Source organism: Narcine bancroftii, chromosome 9 (genome assembly GCF_036971445.1).
Source record: "Narcine bancroftii isolate sNarBan1 chromosome 9, sNarBan1.hap1, whole genome shotgun sequence".
NCBI lineage: Eukaryota > Metazoa > Chordata > Chondrichthyes > Torpediniformes > Narcinidae > Narcine > Narcine bancroftii.
Genome location: NC_091477.1, coordinates 5,603,883 through 5,625,268, shown reverse-complemented (window position 1 = coordinate 5,625,268; position 21,386 = coordinate 5,603,883). Strand labels below are relative to the sequence as shown.

At 38.9% G+C, this 21,386-nt stretch overlaps 1 protein-coding gene and 1 long non-coding RNA gene across 2 annotated transcripts in view; one reads left to right on the top strand and one right to left on the bottom strand.

The window, feature by feature from the left end:
• LOC138743157 (protein diaphanous homolog 1-like) overlaps positions 1–21,386 on the top strand; it is a 265,923-nt gene that overhangs the window by 31,659 nt on the left and 212,878 nt on the right. Inside the window, exons 2-8 of the mRNA XM_069898066.1 lie at positions 6,632–6,658; positions 8,515–8,664; positions 10,052–10,153; positions 12,372–12,502; positions 17,919–18,005; positions 20,072–20,132; positions 21,198–21,337. Of these exons, the coding sequence (XP_069754167.1) occupies positions 6,632–6,658; positions 8,515–8,664; positions 10,052–10,153; positions 12,372–12,502; positions 17,919–18,005; positions 20,072–20,132; positions 21,198–21,337 (698 nt within the window). The remainder of the gene's footprint in view (positions 1–6,631; positions 6,659–8,514; positions 8,665–10,051; positions 10,154–12,371; positions 12,503–17,918; positions 18,006–20,071; positions 20,133–21,197; positions 21,338–21,386) is intronic.
• On the bottom strand, positions 1,094–21,324 carry LOC138743158 (uncharacterized). The gene is made up of 3 exons (XR_011344672.1): positions 21,185–21,324; positions 3,499–3,550; positions 1,094–1,366 (listed from the first exon to the last, which is right to left on the bottom strand). It is a non-coding gene; the product is annotated as an uncharacterized lncRNA (long non-coding RNA).

Here is a 21,386-nt window from a genome sequence, read left to right as displayed (position 1 = left end):
AATAAAGATGACTCAAAGTAATGGGCTTGCTGCAAACATAATTGGAGAATGGAGGCAAAGTACAAGAGTGATGTAACGGATGCGATTCTTCATTGTTAAGTGTCATAAAGTATTATAACACGGAAACAAGCCCACAGGCTCAACTTGCCCATGCTAAACAAAGTGGCCTTCTGCTTTAGTCCCACTTTATGGGCCTAATCCAAGCAAGTGGGACTTGACCTTATAAGGCGCAGTGCAGGAGGTTTCAATAAACAACTGGAGTGCAGACAAACCCATTGAGTACTCCAATCACCACGTATTTAAGTAAAGGAAGCTCATGTATTTGCCTCTACTGCTTTGTGTGGCAGCTCTTCCACATGTCCTCCACCCTGTAATTGAAGAGGTATCCCCTTGCATTCCTTCTGAATCCCATCCCTCACTTTGTATCTTTGCCCTCTCCACTTCTTCAGGAAACTTGCTATTCACCTTAACTATACCTATGATTTTAAATTAAGGTCACCTCTAAACATCCTAAGCACAGGGAAAAGCTGGCATCTCAAAAGGATTATTTATAAAGAACAAGATTTGGAATAGGCAGTAGGACCATTGAAAGAACTTTTACTTTTGTTAAGATCATGGCTGAAGCTGGATCTGGCCCCCATTGATGTATATAATTTGAACCATGTGTCACAATTTAGAATTTTTCTGTTATCTTGATCAGATTGGTCGTCTTGCACTATTAGCATTGCTACTTTACTCGTACTGCAACCTCAGTATCAGTAAAAAAAAATGTATTTTGCTTATTGCTGACAAGTGTTGTAAATAATGGCTTCTGTTTAGTCTTGGGCATAACTTGTGTGGTTCACTTTCAGGTGGTGATGTGGTCAGATTTAACATGTATCGCACTTTCATGACTTCAGAAAGTCCCAGCACATCTCGCTTAAATGTAATAAGCGCAGATGATGGTGTCCTGATGAGCAGACAAAAGATACTGATCTGGCATACAGTGCCTTTCGTAATGTTTGGGACAAAGACACATTTTTCCTTTATTGGCTTGTTGATCCACACTTCTAAATTCGAAATCAAACAGTTCACATGTAATCAAATTGCACATTCTAGATTTTATTCAAGGTTATTTATATACATTTTGGTTTAACCAAGCATAAATTACAGCACTTTTTATAGATAGTCATCATTTAATGTTTGGGACATTTGTCTTCACAGGCCTTTGTGAGTACTTGGGTATGTTTAAATTGCTTCATTGGCACAGGTATAAGAGAATTTGGATTGCTTCTAAGCTTTTGATCTCCTTTGGAGTCTGTAGTTACCATTTTTCAGCATGAAGACCAGAGATGTCCCGATGAAATTCAAAGAAGCCATTTTGAGTCTGAAAAACAAGAATAAAACAATAGGAGACATTGCCCAATCCTTAAGATTACCAAAATCAATATTTTGGAACATTATTAAGAAAGAGTGTATCGATGAGCTCAGTAATTGCAAAGAGACTGGTATATAGTTCTCCAAGTCATGTGACAGTTACATCATGGACGAGGTCATCCTCAATTCTTGGAAATGACATGACCATCAGTTTTATTTCTACCAAAATTTTGTTACTTTTTAAAAACCAATCCATATCCATAATATCTCTGTTCAAGAGGCTTAAGTGGCTTTGATTAAAAACAGATGGCTTATTCAGCATTTTTTTGAATAATTAAGACCAACCTGAAATCCATGAGCTCTGTCTTTACCAGACACGTCGACTCCTGAGAGTAGACATTCTTCTTTGAAAACAATAGTTCTTTAAATGTGCTGGGACCTGTGTGTGACCCTGTACCAACCTACAGCTAACTTACTAAGAATACAGATACTGTAGCAGCAGCTAAATGGAGTTGAAAGAACGAGACCAGTACTTAATGGGTTTGTCTGCACTCCAGTTGTTTATTGAAACCTCCTGCACTGCACCTTATAAGGTCACGAGTAAGTCCTACCCTCGCACTAGAAATGATGTCATGACATAGCCCCATGCGCATGTGGAGCCAGCACGGCCGGTGGAAAAGACAACCCCGGCGGTGCTGTCTTGAAACAGCTGCTCTGTTGTCATGACTAGCACGCGGAGCCAGTTCGCCTGCCATCACTGATGTGGACTGCCACAGTACAATATTTTAACTCTATAATTTACTTAGACATTTTTATTAAAGATAAATCTGTAACAATAGCCATATGGCACAGAAACAGGCCCCTTGGCCCAACTTTTCTATGTTAATCAGGGTGCTTTCCTGAGTGAGTCCAATTTGCCGAAGTTTACTTCTAAATCTTTACTGTTCATGAACTTAGTTATAGTTAAATGTCTTTTAAATCTGATTTGTTTCTGCCTCTACAACTTGGCAGTTACATATCCCTCCTATCCTCTGTGTGAAAAAAGTTGCTCCTCAGATTCCTTTTAAAATTTCCCCCTCTCACTTAAGACATTTACCCTCTAGTTTTAAACTCCCGTATCCTGCGGCAAAGACTGTGACCACCTTGTCTATGTCCTTCATGACTTTATAAACAGGAAACATAACTAATCAGGAGAGGGGACAGGAACAGAGTTTACATTCCAGAAATGTTTTGACAAAGTGAGCAAGGAGAAACAATCCACCTTGGTAGGTATGAGTATCCAGAGGACATTAAGATGATTGACATGAAATATTTGGCATTGCCATGCAATTACTGTGTTACTATTCCAAAACCAAGTAATTGAATTCAGATGCTGGAATCTAGAGGAAAAAAATAATCTGCTGAAGGGCTCAGTGGGTCAGGCAGCATACATAATAAACTGTCAATGTCCGTGCTTTTGGACTATATACTTATGGAGACACACAAAGCTGCCCAGAAACAGGATTTCGTGCTGAAATATCAACTATCCATTTCCCTCCATGGATGTAGCACGACACAGAGTTCCTCCAGCAGTTTGTTTTTTTAAAAACTATACCTGCCCCTTACTGATCAATAGAGAACTGGAGTCAATGTAATGAGGTTGATAGGCTAATATTTACACAAAACATCTTTGCACATTTTAAAACTGTTTGTTTTATCCATGGAAGGATGCAATTTAGGTCCTAGATCCCATGGTGGTTCTTTGTAAGACATTCTGGTTAGTTCTATTCCCTGTTTCTTTACCTGTAGCCCAACATTTTGAAGTGTCAACTCTGTCCTGTTTACTTTTCGATCCACTACCATTCCAGTGTATTCTTTCCCTGTTTCCAAGTTTGCTTCGTTTCAAGATGACAATTTTGATGTTTCTATTTTCTCCTTGGTTCTCAATTTTAAGCCCTTGACATTTGACAGTAGTGAGGCTCAGAAACTGCTTCAGATATTTGTTTTGTTAATGCTGTATTATTGCTTCCTTTACTGAGCATAATTATGACTATGTTGTATTAACTATACAATGAGGATCTCTTAGAAAAATGAGTACAGTAAAATTTCAATAATACATCATTGAAGTATTTGGGAATCTTGATGGTTCACCATCTGGCTCACCTGGGCTGCAGTTCATGTGGGTCCTGTACCCACACAGGGGCCACCTCTGTTCCTGCAGGCAGAATTAAACAGATGTTCAATTCCATCCCATCTGCTCATTCCCTTTCGAGATCAATAATGAAGTCAGCTATAATTTTGCTACTGATTCAGGATGGAGAAATGTGAACATAAGAAAATTTGACAAGTAGAAAAGTCAGCTGACTTGTCCTGTAAAATTCACGAGTGTAGGTGACGCACAAGGGGAAAAATTATATCTTTTGTTATGGTTGAGTATCATTCTGTATTAAAAGTGAATGAAGTCCCATTTTGCAACACAGTGTACTTTGGGATGGTATGGAAGACAGGGTTGTGGAGAGTGGAGAAGGGATCACTTCTTTACATATATGTACATTTTAAATGTAGAAATTAAGTCAAACTGAATCATGAAAAACTTTTATGAAGCAATACACAAGTACCAGAGAATCCCAGCAGGTCATGCAGCATCGATTGGAAATAATGAGAAACCAACATTTCGGGACCTTGACAAAGGGCTTGGGCCCAAAACGTTGGTTACCACTTTAATGTATTGCACTAAACCCCAGTGTCTGTAAACTTTTCTTTAACTTTTATCAAGCAATTGTGTTTCAAAGTGCATCACTCCCCTCTGCTGGAAACAGTCCTGAACTGCAGTAGATAGAACAAATCATGGTTTTTTTTTCCCCACTTTTCTGCTAAACCAGCTTGTCTTTTGGCCGGTTTTGCTGTTAAACAAAATATAATGGTCAACATGAAGTATTTCTAATAAATAAATAGTGGGGCTTTTTTTTTTAAAGGTACTATGTTGTATATAAAAAGCTCGAGGGAGAAACTAGGGCATTTGTTCTTAACCTTAACAACTCTATTGATTTTTCTCGCTTCAAAATCATGGATGTGGTCCTGAGCTAGGTCTGCTTTTTCATCAGCTCGCCAGCTCTGTCTCCCCTGCTTCAACACTGCATCGATCAACCTTCTGCATCATGTGGAGCTCGTAACGTTCATCAATGTCATGATAAAGCCACTCTGCTCTCTCCCACCCACCCACTCACTTTCTGGATCTCTCTGTTTCCATCTCATCAAACAAACATTCTATGGATATTTATTACTGACACACTGCCTTCCACAGCTACCTGGACTATACCTCTTTCCACCCTGTGTCTTTTACAGAAGTCATTCCTTTCTCTGTTTGTCAGTCTCTTCTGCATCTCTTCTTAAGACTTCCATCTCCAGGAAATCCAAAATGTCCTCCTCCTTCAGAAAACAGTTCGTCCCATCCATCCCCCTCATTGTGGTTGATAAAGCCCTCATCTCCATTTCCTCTGCTCTGACCCCCCTACTCCCTCACAACCCACAGAGAGAGCAGGGTAGAGTTCCCTTTGGTGCTTGCTTTTCACTCTACCAGATTCCACATCCGGCGCATCATTCTGTGTCAATTCAACTGACTACATAATTTCTGCCACCAACCTCCGTCTTTCTCCAACCCTACCTCATTCTGCTCCAGCTCACAATGTTGTGCCGGCCTAATAATCTATTCTGACAAATGCCTTGAATTTCCCTGCTGCATAAGCCTCCATTTTTCTCAGTTCCATGTACCTATGTAATAGTTTTTAAAAATACCCTATTGTACAAGCCTCCACCACTATTGCTGGCAGCGGATTCCATGCATCCACCACTCTGCCCACCAACCCTCCATTTATTGTATGGTTCCATCTCCTTCTTCCAACAGCTATCGCCATCTTCACCTTCCCCTCCCAGCTCCATCTGCCTTTTTATTTCACTTTGCTTCCAGCTATCACTCCTCTGCCTTCCAGTTCCACCTCTCCTGCTCCCCCACCTTGCTCAATCTTCCTGCCACCCACTGGCCCTTCACCCTCTCTGTAATGAAGCCTGTCTTCCCTCTCTCTCATTCCTAAAGCAATGTTTTGACTGCCAGTGTCAATGGTCCATTTCCTTCTGTGACTGCTCCCTAACATGCTGAGCTCCTCCGGATTTTGCTCTAATCATTGGACATTACTTTCACATTTGTTATGGATGGATTTGCTGAATAATATTAAAATTGGTGTGGTGAAGCATTTGGAAATATTGGAGGTAAATATAGCCAATGTGATTTTGTAAAAGGAAAGATAAGCTTAACAGAGCTAATTATTTGTTTTGAGCATAATCCCAGGCGTCTTGTATGAACAGCCTGAAGGAATTTGATATGGAATAGTGATTGAACAAAGTTGAGATAATAGGAATATACTTCATTTGGAAGGAAATTTGTGCTTGTCAAGGCACAGAAACACTCTCGAAAGAATGGCCTTTTTTTTGATTGCTGATCATGTGGGAACTTTTGAGGTGGATCTACTGTAAATATTTAAGGCATGGATTGTGCAAAGTATTCTCTTCAACTCTTTCTGTCTCTGACCATTGTACATTATTGGCAAGTGCTGATTCAGGAATGCCCTGGATTAAGGAAGACCTAAAGAATTCTGACAATGTAAATTCTCCCATGAATTTTAAAGAATTTTTCAAAAGAAGAAAGTTTCCAGCTGCATCTCTGCAACCTTCCAGGTCTTCATGGATAATCAATGATAGCACTTTTACCACAATTACAAACACAATTGTGATATCAGATGACATTTGAAATGAATGCTTTATAAGCCTAACAAATCATATTAAAATGTTTTGTGGCTTTCTTTCTTTCTTTCTTGTAGCCTATGTTTTTATAGTTACATATGGGATGTTGTGTCGATGAATGTAGAAGATACATGTGTGTGCAAAAATAATAATGTATGGAAAGTGATAGAAAATGGACAACAGAGTGATGCAGTACTGAGAGAAAAACAAACAGTACATTAGAAAGTGGAGAGTCAGCACTGGTTTATGGCAATGGTTTATCTTGGTTTTGGGGAAAATTGTTCTCTTCTGATTGAAGGAAAAATCGATTTGCTGACATTTCTCAGGAACTACATGCAGTAGCTGTTAAGTGTGATTTTTGTTAAAACTGTCTCGATGGTAATGCTGCTTTTGCAAGGCTATTTCTTTGCTGTTTCTTGGGTGAATTCATGATTTTTTTCCTCCTTTGGTGGTGGACAAAAAACTTACCTCTTTCTTTCCATTTGTCTTTCATCTGTAGACATTTAAGAAGCTGATTCCTGATGAGGTAAGTGCCCTGAATGTGTTTTTATTTAATGTAAATAACATACAATAGAACACTTGATATGCCTTCTATTCAAGTGTTCATCCGCACACTTCTTAAATGCTGTCAATGGCTTCGTTTCACCCACTCTCAGGCAGTGTATTCCAGGTGCTTACCTCTCAGGTGAAGAACATTCCACTCTATCCCCTCTGAATCTCTAACTCCTTATTCAAATACCAGCCATTCTCAACGGGGCTGTGCGGCCACCCTGGGGGCCACGGCACATTTAAGTAAAAGCATTGTTTTCTTTTCACCTTGTATAACAAAAAATTTATTTTTTTTTAATGTAGTCAATAGAACTACAGAAGAAACCTTGACTGATTCACAGCGAAGGAAGCCCATAAATTTTGAGCAGCGTTCAAGGGAGGCCATAGCCAAAAACAGGTTAAGAATGGCTGCTCTAAACCCATGGCCTCAGGTTTTATCTACTATGACATGAGGAAATGTTTCCTGCGGTCTACCCTATCTATACCCCTCATCATTTTATTTAACCCAGTCATGGTCCCTCTTAACCAGGGAGAACACGCCTAATTTCTCCAGCCTATCTTCTTAATCAAACTACTACATTGAGGGCAATATCCTGGTGAATTTCCTCTGTACCCTATCATGTCCTTCCTCTATCTTCATGCCCAGAGCTACACATAGTACTTCACTTGGGGTCTGGCAAATGTGGTATAAAGTTGGAACATTACCTCCTTACTTCCCTGCTGATTAGGGCCAGTATCCCATAAGTCTTCTTAACCATGTTGTAAACCTGCTTTGCCAGCTTCAAGGATATATAGACTTGTTTAACTTTGTCAGATTTTTTTTATCTTGATGGATCCAAGGGTAAATATCTTCATGGCTTTGTTTTCTCCCAAATTGCAGTTTGGGAAAAAGAGTTTCTATAGCATAATTGCTGGTTTGTTTATAGCTTTTACAACTGGTGAACTAATTGACCTAAAGAAAAAGCAGGAAATAATGTTGCTAATAGACCACCAGATAGATAAACAGTAAAACCCATGGTATACAGCACCGATGGAGATTTTTAGGTGCTGGATTTGTGAATTTTCTGATTGCCTGAGATACACTCTTACAATACCTAACTAATACAGCAGCATGAAGAATAAACAGTTTAATTTAAAAAAAATTTAGACCTACAACACAATAACAGGCCATTTCGGCCCACAAGTCTGTGACAAAAGGCAGGGCAAAATGTAAAGTAATTTAAAAAAGATCAGTATTGTAATCCTTAATTATGTAAAGTTCACATTAATTAGGTAATTCCCATAACTTACAAAATTTAAATTTGAGCCCCAGTTGCTGGCGCCCTAACAGCATTACACTAACTGCACCACTTTCATAATTAACCCCCCTCCCAAGTTTACAGATAAAGCCTTTCAAATATACTTAAATAATATACTAATAAAGGATTTTAAGTATATTATTCTTAATAATATACTAGGCAGGGATAAGGAGACATTTTGGGAAGTCACCCCATCAGCTTTTCATTCTGGGCAACGCCATTTCATTCAAACACAACTTTATTTAAACAGCTGCTATGGGCAGAGAGGAGTACAATTAAGGTACTCTGCTGGCTGAATGTTGGCTCATATCTTCACAAAGGGGTTGTGTGTTGCTTCAAAGAACATTTGCTTTTACAATTTTAGACTTTTATTTAAATTTTTATTTATTCTTATTAAAAAAAATGTAAAATCTTTATTTATTTCCTTTTGTTTTTTGCTGGTTGCTTGAATTCCAGATAACTTATTTTACTGTACCTGTGTAACTGCCATGAGGAGATTATTATCTGTTTAAATCTCTCTAACCTTGAATTGCAGCTGGAACGATTCACCAGCATGCGAAAGAAGGAGAAAGAGAAGCCCTATGTTCACACAAAGCATCAATCAATGCCAATTTATGAAGCTCATTCCTCTGCACTGGGAACACTCAGTGATAAACAGGTGCTGGACCTGTTTGAGCAGATGCTGGTAGGTGCTTCATTCTTAGCCATTTTAACCTCACTATTGGATGGATTAAAAATAATTTAACATTTACTGTTACAGTATAAAATGTTGGAGATATGTTACGAGCCTGGAGGACTCCAAAAAAACAGCCGCAACAGAAATTCACCAAGGCAATGGTGACTTAAACAAAAATGTTTGCATTTTCTTCATACTCAATAATAAGAGTAATATTTAACATGAACTTAACCTAACTTAAACCCCTTCTAATTCTATGCCAACTTGTATGTAATCAGTATGTGTTGAGGAAAGTTCTTTATTTCACTGTCAAATCATTCACTTTTCACTCCTCCAAAATCCCTGGTATCAGGCAATCTTCCATACTATGCACAGAATTTAACATTTATGATCTTCAGCCTCTGGTGCTTTAACTTAAATTGTTACCACTCAGGAATGTCTTTGTTGGTTTCAGAGAGAGATATTCACTATTCATTGGACACACACAAACTTATCTCCTTCAATCAGCCACTTCAGTATTTTGCTGAAGAAACCTGTCTCCCTTGTGGGTTTTTTGAAAAGATAACCTCATCTTCCAGGTTACCAGTTACGACAAAGAGTTCTTCTTTTTCCCCTATTTCATGAGAAACACAATAACCAGCCAAAACCTCTTGTAATTGACTACAAGAGTTAAGAATAGGTTGAACTCTGAATTCAAAACCTGTTTTGAAATGGGTTCTTGCAGCAGGTCCGCAAAACTTGCAGTCTTCAACACCAACTGCTGTAGTAAACTGTGTATGTGTCTCTCTCTCTTCCTCCCCCCCCCCACCAAAGATTAGCAATTTTTTTTCTCCATTTGGTAAACCACATGACCCCTCCTAGAACAACAGACTTCAGCCAGAAATTTGGATCACTGGCACCAGTTTAGCAATAAAACATTAATCCATTTTTGAGCATGGACATCTCTTCAAACATGCTGTTCCTTTAAGGACAATAGTCCATTTCAATTCCACAGCATCAGTCCAATTAACACCTATTTGTGAAGTTTTCACAGGCACTCTTCATGGTTTCTGTAAAGTCACTGTAGACCTGAAGTCTCCATCTGCTCAGTTGGAGGAAACTTTGTGAATGAAATTCACTCAATGAAACAAAATACACAATGAAGCATAATTGCCAACATGGACGAATTGGGTTGAGTGACCTGATTTTTGACTGCTGTTATAAAGACCAAAAGCATCTTCTGACCGAAGTCATACACAAAGTGGCCAAGGTACATTGGCCTTCCTGAACCTTTAGTAAATTAGGGAATGCTTGGTGAATAAAGGTTGTCAGGTCTATTTATGAGCAAACAAAATCTTCATCTGTTAATGTTCATTCAGGACATACTTTTGTGATTTCTCTTCTCATCTGTCCAAAGCTTGACATGAATTTGAATGAAGAAAGGCAGCAGCCATTGAGGAACAAAGATATATCGATAAAGAGAGAAATGGTTTCACAGTACCTTCACACCTCGAAAACTGTAAGTGCTGCCTCAGCATTTGAAATTTTGTGGAATCTTTGAACTCCAAATTTTAATTCTGTTGAGATGCTCTTCACTGTCTATTATTTTCACTGCAGTGCATTCAAATTTTGACTGCCTGCTGCACCTCCCTCACCCCAACCCCCCCACCACCCCCCCACATGACCTAAACATATTTTTAATTGTAGAGAGGTTAAATTTGGAAGTAATCCAATTGTAACATGGGAATTTGAAACAATAGTTTCAGATTCAATGGTAACTTTCAAAGGGGGTTAACAGGAAGTCATGAACTAGATTGTATGAGACCATATGACCCCTATTTTTGGTCCCGCCTGCCGGAGCTCCTGTCGCCCCCAACCACAGATCCTTGCCCACCGGAGCTCCTGACGCCCTGGCCGTCGGCTCACCTACTGGAGCTCCCAAGGTCTCGGCCATCCAAGCTCCTGACGCCTTGAACGACACAGGTATTTACCGTGGTCCACACGATGACCCGTGACATGATGCAGATTACGTGTTTTATTCAGTTTCGCTTTTTACATTTAATTTAATAGTATCAATGTAATTTAATTGACTGTACTTTCAGTTGTATGAGGGTGGGGAGGATAAATACAGACAGCTACATGAAAGTTTAAAAAAAATTGATTTGAATTTTACAAGTCTGAAAATTAAAATAAAATATTAAAAAAAGTATGACCTGTGGAAAAGCTTCCCCGCCCCCCCCAATTTGATCTAAAAGACTGGTCCAAAAAGCTTGATTATTTTACTCAGATATATATATGGTACATGTTTAGATATGACATTTAATCCAAGAAAGAAAGCCAGAGAATGTAGAGTTCTTCAGAAAGATCGAAGAGTTGGAGGAGATTAAGGATGTAGTTATTGCTAAGCTATTTCTCACATTTCAATTAAAGGTATTGGGGGAATTTGAACCTAGCTAAGGAGGAGGAACATAGCAGTAAAGACTGAGTAGGGATTACTGCTGAATAGGATAACAGCAGATAAGTTTTGAGTAAAGCAAATTTTTACATAGTGATGTATTGTAGGCCACTCAGTGCATGGAAACTAACCATGAAAGTGTTGGAATTTTTGTCTCCATGTGATGCAAATGGAAGTAGTTGAGGACAAGGTTTGTTGACCATAAATTCGGTCTTCTCAGTGTTGAGATGAATGAAGTAAAATTTCATCCAGGATCAGATAGTGGACAATCTTTTGAGTGGATGTTTATAATCTATAACTAAGATATTATCAAGAACTAAATATTTACGCTCTTGTTTGCGTGCTTGTTTGTTTTAAAGTGCATTTATTGCCTCTATTTTTTCACATTGGATTGAGTGCTGGATAATGGAGCTTTTACCGTATTTGCTTAAATAACAAAGTGAGTGAGTTTAATTGATTTTGAGTCAGTCGGCACTGGGGTTATTAGCTGGAGTGGATGCTTAATCATTGCATATACTTCAGGCTCTGATAGTTTTTAAACTTCAGGGAAGTTGAGGTTGATAGAGACCTGGCAGGAAGATGAACTGAGGCCAAGATCAGGTTAGTTTGACCTTACAGTGGAGCAGTTTTCAGGGATTCCAAGGCCAACTCCCAATTTCTTGTCTAGTTCCAAATTTATAACTAATATAAGGGACATCAACTGTTGTGTGTTCAAATTCAACTTGCCTTCGGTTGTTTTATCAATAACAGTGACTTCCATTTACAATGTACTTTTTGGTGCAAATATGCCAAGTTTCTTAAAAGAAGTATAATTGAGAAAAACTTATGGAGGTAGTTGCAGCACGGTCCCTTCTCTCATTTCAGAGAAGGTTGGATGTGTACATGGAGGTGAGGGTGGGGGGGGGGGCTTGGAGGAGATAAATTTCGGGATAAATTCGAGGCGAGCACTGGAGGAGCATGCATAACTAGGAGAGTCATTCACCTGAAGAACTTTCCATGGAACATTCCATTCCATGAGAGGTGAAGTCCTAAATGCAATTCAAAACAAAAGTGAGAACATTAGAAAAGAGGCATTGTTTAACAAGAGATTCATGAATAACCAGGAGCTTTTTACAAGTTATCAAGCTCAGATGATGGGAGACAGGTTTGATTGCAGACACGGTGGATAGTCCTTAATCAAGTGATGCTGATTGGCAAGGACTAAGTTGGAATGATCAAGTTCTCATCTGAATTTTTTCTGTTCTTTCCCCCCCGCCCCCCCCCCCCCCCCCCAACCCTACAGGGGCAAAATAAGAAGGAAAGTTCAAGATCAGCTGTGATGTACATCCAGGACTTGAAATCAGGAATACGAGAACAACATCTTCTCAATTGTTTGGAGTCTTTACGAGTTTCTCTCAGCAATAACCCAGTCAGGTAATGGAAATAGCATGGAAAATAAATCACTCAGGAATATTGTTTTGTGTTAGATCCACCTTAACAGCAAACAAAAATGTCCAAATAATGTTTCTTGAAGGAAATATGAAATAGTTGAGCTATGAAATTATATGCCTGTTCCAAATTTCAGCTGGGAAAATTGGTTCTGTGCATCCATTCTGTCAGTTTCATTTAAACTCTTGGTATACTGTTGGTAAGATTGCAGCTCCCTTTTCAAAATTCCAGTGAATATAAGAAAATCTATCTTATTTCATAGTCAACTCCAGGTGTCCTAGTTATCCTCCTAATTATTCTTTCCCCATTCCTATGTCAACATGTCTGTCCATGAAGACTGAAGCCACCTGCAAATTGGAGGAATAACACTTCATATTCCATATGGGCACCTTCCAACTGGATCACATTAATGTTGACTTCTCCAGTTTCCATTTAGCAACCCCCAAATCTATCCTTATTGCTCGCTGTTGGGCTCGTTGTTGCTCTGTGTCTGTCATGCGCGCTCGTGCTCTCTGTGCCTCTGCCCGCTTCTTTCCTCCACTACCTCTTCCTACCCCGCTCAATTCACTCTTATCTATGTCCAGATAATCACCTTTTGACTGTAGGCCTGTGCTTCTCCCTCTGCTCTTTCCTTCTCATTAGCCTTTTAATTCGGGTGCCCGCTTGCTTTTTACTTATACCTTGAAGAAGGACTCGCACCTGAAATTTTGGTATTGTATCTTTCCCTCCTCTGAATGCTGATGGACCCACTGAGTTCCTTCTGTATTTCACACCAACTCCTTCAAATACCAGGTACAAGATGCAACCTGTGAGTGAGATTTTATCAGGTTCCAAGCAATTTCAGTAAAACGTGATTATTTCTGTCTTCCTTCCTCCATTGTCATGAAGACCAATGCTACCACTTTGCTCAATTGCCTGCTCTATCTGGATTTTTATTTTCTGTGTCATATTGACCAGTGTATCGTTTCCTTATTTGTGATTATCAATCAAGTTGTGTTGTGGTGTTGTGAAGTCTGCAACTCTAGGTCAATATTTTTCTCCCTTTTATATCTTGTCTAATTTTATTGATTCTACTTGCTATTTTTCTGGTTCAAGATCATGCCTCACTGTGGCCCTTGTGTCATCCTTTATCACAATTTTTTGAAAAAAATGATTAAAATATTTATTATTCACCACCTTGCAGCCAGGTGTCTCTGCTGGACTTTTCAATTTATTTTCACCTTTTCTACTTATCAGGTTCCAACACAGGTAACCTTTATATTCTAATCATTCACTCCACTCTGATGACCTATGTGTCTGTCTTATCCCTCCCTTTGTCTTGCATCTGACTCTCCCGTGCTCCTTGACATATTTCACCTCTGCCTGGTTCGCTCATCCTGTCTGGAGCCCCTATCTCACCCCTCCTACCCTGACTGCTTCTGTACCAACCTTTCTCTGTCCTGATGAAGAATTTTAGCTTGAAACTGATGTTGTTTGACTTGATTTCCTCCAGCAGATTGTTTAAGCTTCAATCATCTTTAGAATCCTGTGTCTCTAATGCACACTCTTAGTGCATTTCAAATTCTTATTTCATTGAATCCTTCAGGCAGTAAACTTTAATTCTTGCTTTATAGCAAATTTTTATTGAATTAACTTAGCTTGCAATTAACTATTGCCCTTAAGCACCTTAACACTTTCTGCCTTTTTTGTGACTTTGCTGTATTGCTTTATCATTTAAATCTATACCCTCCCTTAATTTGAGACTTGCACCTCTTGACCCCAGTTCCACTTTGATTTAAAGGCCTGTCTTCAGCTTGAGTTATCCCTTTTAATAGGGGATTGGTCATCATCTGGTGTAGGCAGAGACTCTCTTTGTTTCCTCTCTATACCAGTGTAAACTCCTAAAAGGTAATGCATTTAACATGTCTGCCTGCATGGGTCTCATGTCATGTTCCTGAGATTAGGGCTGTTTCAATTTGTCCCTAGCTCCTTGTCCCTCAGCAGAACCTTGTTCTCAGTACTACCAATATTGTGGACCATGGTGACTGCATCCTCCTCCATCAATCTCTAGCCTCAATGAAATAACATTAGTTTTATTGGGTGATATTGGGTGGGGGGGGTGGGGGTTAAACCTAAATTAAAATTAAATATCTATCAAGTGAAGTTTGTTCAAATTGCTTTAGCAATAGCTAGAAAATGTATTGGTATAACTTGGAAGTCTGATACAGAGATGGCATGTGGAAGTTTGGAGTTCCATGCCACGAGAAAATTACTTATAATTTAAGAGATAAATATCATATATTTAGGAAAATATGGAGCTCATATTTACAAACTATGGGTATGAATATTTAAATGAATCTTTAGGAGAAAGGGAATGTCTGAGATAAGAAGACTTGATAGTAAGGAGTGCCACTGTTGAAGATCTCGACCCATTCTTTTTTGTTTTGTAGAGGGTTGGTGGGGGGTCTCTCTCTTTCATTTTTTTTCTTATGTATGTCACATGTATTTGAAATGGACTTGTATTGCTGTAAAATATGTGAATCTTTTGTGGTTTTAAATTTATAAATAAAAAATTATAAAATGAGAAATAACATTAGTTTTATTCCTGGCACCTGGTATGAAACAGAGCCTTCACATTTCCCAGTCATAGCTATGGAGAACAGTATGTCACCGGCAAATAATTACCTCCCTGGTCACTACCATGTTCCCTTACAGGTCCTCTGCAACCTAGTGCCACAATCGGCTTGTGCATCCTCCCTCTTCACAGTGCCAGTCAAATAAGTAACCTGTGCCTATTGGACAAGGTCGAATTGCCTGAAGCCACATTGAATTCTAAGTTTGTAAGCCATTGTATGGCTTTGAGTGGAAGTTGATCTCAAAGACATTACCATTAAACTTGTATTGGGACTTGAATATTCAATTTATCAGCATCAGGATTTATTGTCATGAACAAGTCATGAAATTTGGAGTCGGTATGATATTTAGATTTTACCAATTACTTTACAGCCTACAACCAATTTTCCCTTGCAACCGCTGCAACCGTGCCTGCCTGTCCCGCATCGGACTTGTCAGTCACCAATGAGCCTGCAGCAGACGTGGACATTGCCCTCCATAAATCTTCATCCGTGAAGCCAAGCCAAAGAACAATATCATTGATAGACATTATACATATCCACTTTTACATCTGTTATATTTAACAACTTATTTGCACATTTGGATGGATAGATTTTAATAATTTTTAAAAGCTTCAGACAGGAGACCTTAATGGTTACAGATGCAGCACACCTGCAATAAATTCCCTCACTGACCAAATTCTCCACCGTCGCACTTGCATCTTACCACGATTGGAATCTGAATGCTGGTGTTTGCATCGTACTTTCCACCATCCCAATTTGTCCCAATTATTTCCTTGGTTGCAGGTTTTGAATTGTAATCGATGGCTGGTACTGAGAGTACCAGCCATTTCCAAGTAGAAAGGCCCCATAATTGCAAATTAGGTGAACAAGCTGATCATCTGTTTTAATCGTTTGGCTGTGACATATATTGGCAAAGACCCTGCTTTTGATGCTGAGCCACAGGAAGATGGCTTGAGGAGTCTCTATCTAGAGATTAAGGAGGTGCAGATGGAAATGCATGGATCAGTTATCGTACAACTCCGATTATAAGGAATGGGTCTGGGCCTATTTTGGATCAATTATATTTTTGGATAACTGGTCAATTTTTAAAAACAACCCAGTAGTAACAACAAATCACTTATAACATATGTCAAACAACAAGGGAAGGCTTTTTAAGCATGAAATAATTTTTAATTCTCACCAAAAAAAAACAACCTGTACAAACTAAGATAAATCCAGCACCAAAATCTCAAATTTCTACTCTCCGTTTCTTCCAAAATTTTTTTTCAACCTGTGACATCAGTTCAACTCTGAAAAACTTTGGATAACTGAGGATTTCTGATTGTTTCGGATATCCTCATCCGAAATTTTTTTGGAGGGAAAATTACATCATTTTGGCTTTGAGATTTTTTCAATAAATGATGATTTCTTATTTTTATGAAATTCTCAATTATCTGAAAAATTTTTTTAGGAGCCAAACAGATGTCAATTCCTGAGCCACAGGAAGCTGGCTTTGAGGATTCTCTATTTAGAGATTCCTGGTCCAAAAAAATTCAGATAATCAGTGTTGTATTTACTAAGTGAATCTCACTGTTGTCCCTGTTATCTACTCTGATGTCCTGAATATCCTTGTGTTTTACCAAAATCAACTCTCAAGTATTAGGTTGTTGCCACTCACCACTTTTGAAAAGCTTTAAATGTTGTGCAGACTGAGATATGACTATTCACAGTTTAGAGAGCTCATAAATGCTAAATCATATTCCTAAATAAAAATGCCACACCTCAATCTTTTTCTAATTCGTGGTAGAAAACTCAAATAAATGATTCCTCCTTTTATCATTCAAGATGAGGTTCAAAATGTTCCTTTTATTATCACATAATAATACATTAAAAATCTAATATACATGATATACTTCAATTTTTGTCTGCCAGGAGTATTTCCCAGCGCCCCCATCAATAGGAAGAGAGTCCATTTGGGAATATTGTGAGTCCACTTCCAGTACTCCTGCAGCCACAAAGATTCCAGTTCAAAATATCAGCAAACAGAAGTCCAGATCCAAACCTCTGATATGATCAAGAAGCTTTCACACCTGAGCCCCTTAGGGAGACCTTCTTGTCCTCAGCATGCTCTTAAATGCTGGATCCGACACCAGATCCCCGTGATATCTCCAGCAGCGCATGGCCTGTTTGGGTTCTTTGACTTCAAGACACCAGCAGCCGGTAGCCTGTGTGGGATCTTCGACCATGTTGCCAACAGCTTGCAGCCTGAGTGGGTTCTTCAGCTGCTGACCCCGTTGCTAGCCTGCTGCTGTGGTCACTGTCCAGTATAGATCATCTCCTTTGTTTCTCAACTGGGGCGGGGGGAGAGGAGAGGGGGAGCATTCTTTCTGTTCCTGGTGCCATGTGCTGGTCCACTGCTTTCCTGGAGTCTGCAACCCCTCAAGGTACACTGCCCAGTAGAGGTGCAACCATCTTGGGCATAGATCTCCACGGTTGCAGGATATATATATATCTTTAAAAAGCACAGTTGGGTTCTTTAATAGGCGATTTAAAGGTGCTTTGGTGTTATCAGCATCACGACCAGGCAGTACGTCCATGCAGAGAGGTGCTGTGTCTTTGTTCCCTGCTCACCTGGGTTCACACCAGCTATCATTACTGCAGCTCTTTTTTTAGTGAGACCAAAAAGCAGAGAAATCTATTGAATGGATTTTGTGCAATGGCATTGGTGTACGGTTATCCATTTGTGTTTTTTTTTAGAATCAGTCATTATGATCTGTAAGGTAAGCTTGTTTTTCTTCATTAAACAGTTGGGTGCAGAGTTTTGGTGAAGAGGGATTGGCAAAACTGTTAGAAATATTAAAAGGACTGGAAGATGAACAATTGGACCTCTCAAGGTAAACAATATTTTTCATTGGAATTCATTTTACACACGAAGCTTCATGGTGTCTTTATTACTTCCACCTTCTAAAATTGTATTTCGACATGTAACTAATTTTACTAAACCTTTAAATTTCTGAGCTGAATCAGTTTGTCAGTGTTTAAAAAAAAAACTTGTTATACGTAAGAACCTCTGAGAGTTTATTGTCATATACAGCTGCATCAAAATTTTACTTGCTGCAAGACACAGCAAGGATGGTATGAATTAAGTTACCACAATTTGTCATGATGCAGTTAAAAAAAAAAGAATATAAATGGATGTTGTATAAAGGTTGAAGATTATAGTCTCATGTAGCAAGATGCAATAAGCTTTGTTTTGCAATGTAACTACACGTCTCATACGGTACAATAAATAAGACATGATGCTTAAGTGCAGAGTAAGAGAGGGAGAGATCAGACGGTACAGAGCAAAGGCAAGATCATTTTATGATTGAGGTTCATTCAGGGGTTTGAAAATGGCAGGAAAGAAAACATCCAAGAATCTCATGGCATGTGACCGCTTACTCATTAATCTTCTTCCCAATGGCAGGGGTGGACAGAGTGTGGCCTGGGTGACGTTGGCTCTTTCTGAGGCAGTAGAAAGTGCAGATGAAGTTGATGGAGGGGAGGACACCATACTTGTTGTCCTGAGCTGTCATCTTGTGGATTTGGGTGATGCAGTTCCCATACCATGCAGTAATGCACCCCAATAGAATGCTTTCAATGTTGCATCTGTAGAAGTTGTTAAGAAAAGCCAGTGACTTGCGAAATTTCCTCAGGCTTATTGAAGGTGAAGTTATAGTCGCTAAATAATAGTCTTTACACAGGGGTCAATTTGGTTCCCAAACCTAAGAAATACAGTAGCAATGGATGCAGTCCAAAAAAAAGATTCAACAAGCTACTTTCTATCTAAAGAGTTCTGCATCTTGTAGAGCTTAGAAGAATGCGGGGTGAGTATTAGAAAATACGAGACACAAAAGAACATGACAGGGTAGACATTGAGATGTTTTCACTTGTTGGAGAATCTCAAATTAGGGGTCATAGTTCAAGATAAGGGTTATTTACAACCAAGGTACCTAGAAATTTTTCTTGAGCAGTGAATCAAGTTCAAATTTATTGTCATCTGTACGTATGCAACGCGACAAAACAACATATCTCCTGACCATAGAACATAAACACAGGCACATAGTGCACACACACAAACAGCATATATACATAGCGATCCAAAATAAATTTGTATAAAGATAATTGATGGGTTTCTAGAATTGTTCATCAGTCTCACTGCCTGCGGGAAGAAATGTTTCCCAGTCTGGCAGTCCTGGTTTTTATGCTCCTGTATCCCTTCCTTGAAGGTAGTGTCTCAAAGATACTGCGGGTTGAAAGATAAGAGTCCTCAATGTTTCTCTAAGCCCTCTTTAAGCACAGTTCCCTGTAGGTATCATCGATAGAGGGAAGGGAGACCCCAATGATCTTTTCAGCAATTTTGATCACCCTCTGTACTGAATTCTGATCACAGAATTTTGAAATGTAAAATGTACCTCTAAGTTTGCTGGCTGTGGCCTTTTTCTGATTTTGTTAATGCTAAATTTAGTCACAATAAAAAAAAAACAGCTTGTTGCACACAGCGAACAAAGGAGAAACTCAGCAGGCCATGAAACATGCATGGATAGAAATGGTCAATCAATGTTTCAGGTCCAGAACCCTTTTCTGAAGGGTCCTGGCTCTGCCTGATCCACGGAGTCTCTCCAGCTTCGTCACGTTTACTAAACATTCCAGCATCTGCAGTTTTTAGTTCAGGTTCATTTGTCATCTGATTGTACCAATGCAACCTGATGAAAGAGCGTTCTTTGGTCCACAGTGCAAACACACATTCAGACAAGTTCAGTACATGTATACATATATTTAAAATATTATTAATAAATAGCTGAGTCTTGGAGAGTTGTTCCAGCAGTCATCAGTCATTCAGCAGTCTCACTCTCCATGGAAATGCTTCTTTTCCCTTTTTTGTACGCAGTGTCAAATTATTGTTGCATTTTTTTTACAGTGTGAACTACAAAATTCAACATGAAATTATTAGATGTCTAAAAGCTTTCATGAACAACAAGGTGAGATTTTTCATACCAATGTATAAGTAACACAGAATGGAATTGTGTTGCAATGCTTGAATCTGATTGCAATTATTTTTAAGATATTAATGTTTATGCAGCCTCTGACCATTTAAAAATTATCTGTATTCATGCTCATGAATAGTTGTTTCTCTTGACCAATGAATATTTTCCACCAGAGGTTAACTTTGGAATGCAACCACGAGCAATATTTTTCCACACGAGGATCAATAGTTTCATCCTTGGCACAAAGGATTTGCTAGGATCCTACTTGCATTGCAATGGTTAATCTTTGAAAAGACATAGCATGGCCAAGATTATGTTCCCTGGAGTTTAGAAGGCTTAAGCATGTTTGAAGTTTTCAGGATTTTGTTTGTTGGAAAACAGCACAGTTAACATAGTTAACCAGAAACTGGGTTTGAATCTGGCACCGTCTGTCAAGAGTTTCTCTGTTGTTTCAGTGTCTGCGTGGGTTTCTTCTGGGTGCTTTGGTTTCCTCTGACCCTAGGTTAATTGGGTGTGATGGGGCGGCATAGGGTCATGGGCCGAAATGGCCTGTAACCATGCTGTATGTCTGGGGGAAAAAACAACCTGGGACCAAGGGATACAGACAAATAAAGGCACGTTTCAAGAATGAAGTGAGGAAACATTTCAAGATGTTGGTGTTTTGTTCCACATGTGGCACTGGGATGTGAATTGATTTTAAATCTGAGATGGACAGATTTATATGAACCAAGGAATTACAGATTTAAGACAGATTATGACATTACTGTAACATAATAGTGAATGACTGGGCAGATTTGAGATATTACATAAATCCCTGTATTCCTGTATTATCTTGAGGTTATTATCATTTTATTGACCTGTCTTTCTGTGATCTGGTACATGTTCAATTATTGTTTGGGTATGATGTATGTTTAATATTTCTGGTACAGACTATTCATTTGAAACTTGTTTATCACTTGCTGGTGATAATTTTTCTGATTTTGATTTAAAAAAAAATAATTTTATCCTTGCTAGTTTACATGGGAGCTGGAATAATTTTCTCTTACCTTTCAATTGCAGTATGGAATAAAAATGATGTTGAAATCATCAAATGGAGTTCTACTGATGGTGAAAGCTGTCGATCCTGGTGCTCCCACCATGATGATTGATGCTGTGAAGCTCTTGTCCGCTATTTGTATCCTGCAGGATCCTGAGAACATGTAAGCATATGTTTTACAAGCAACAATAATTATTATAATGGTGAGGTAC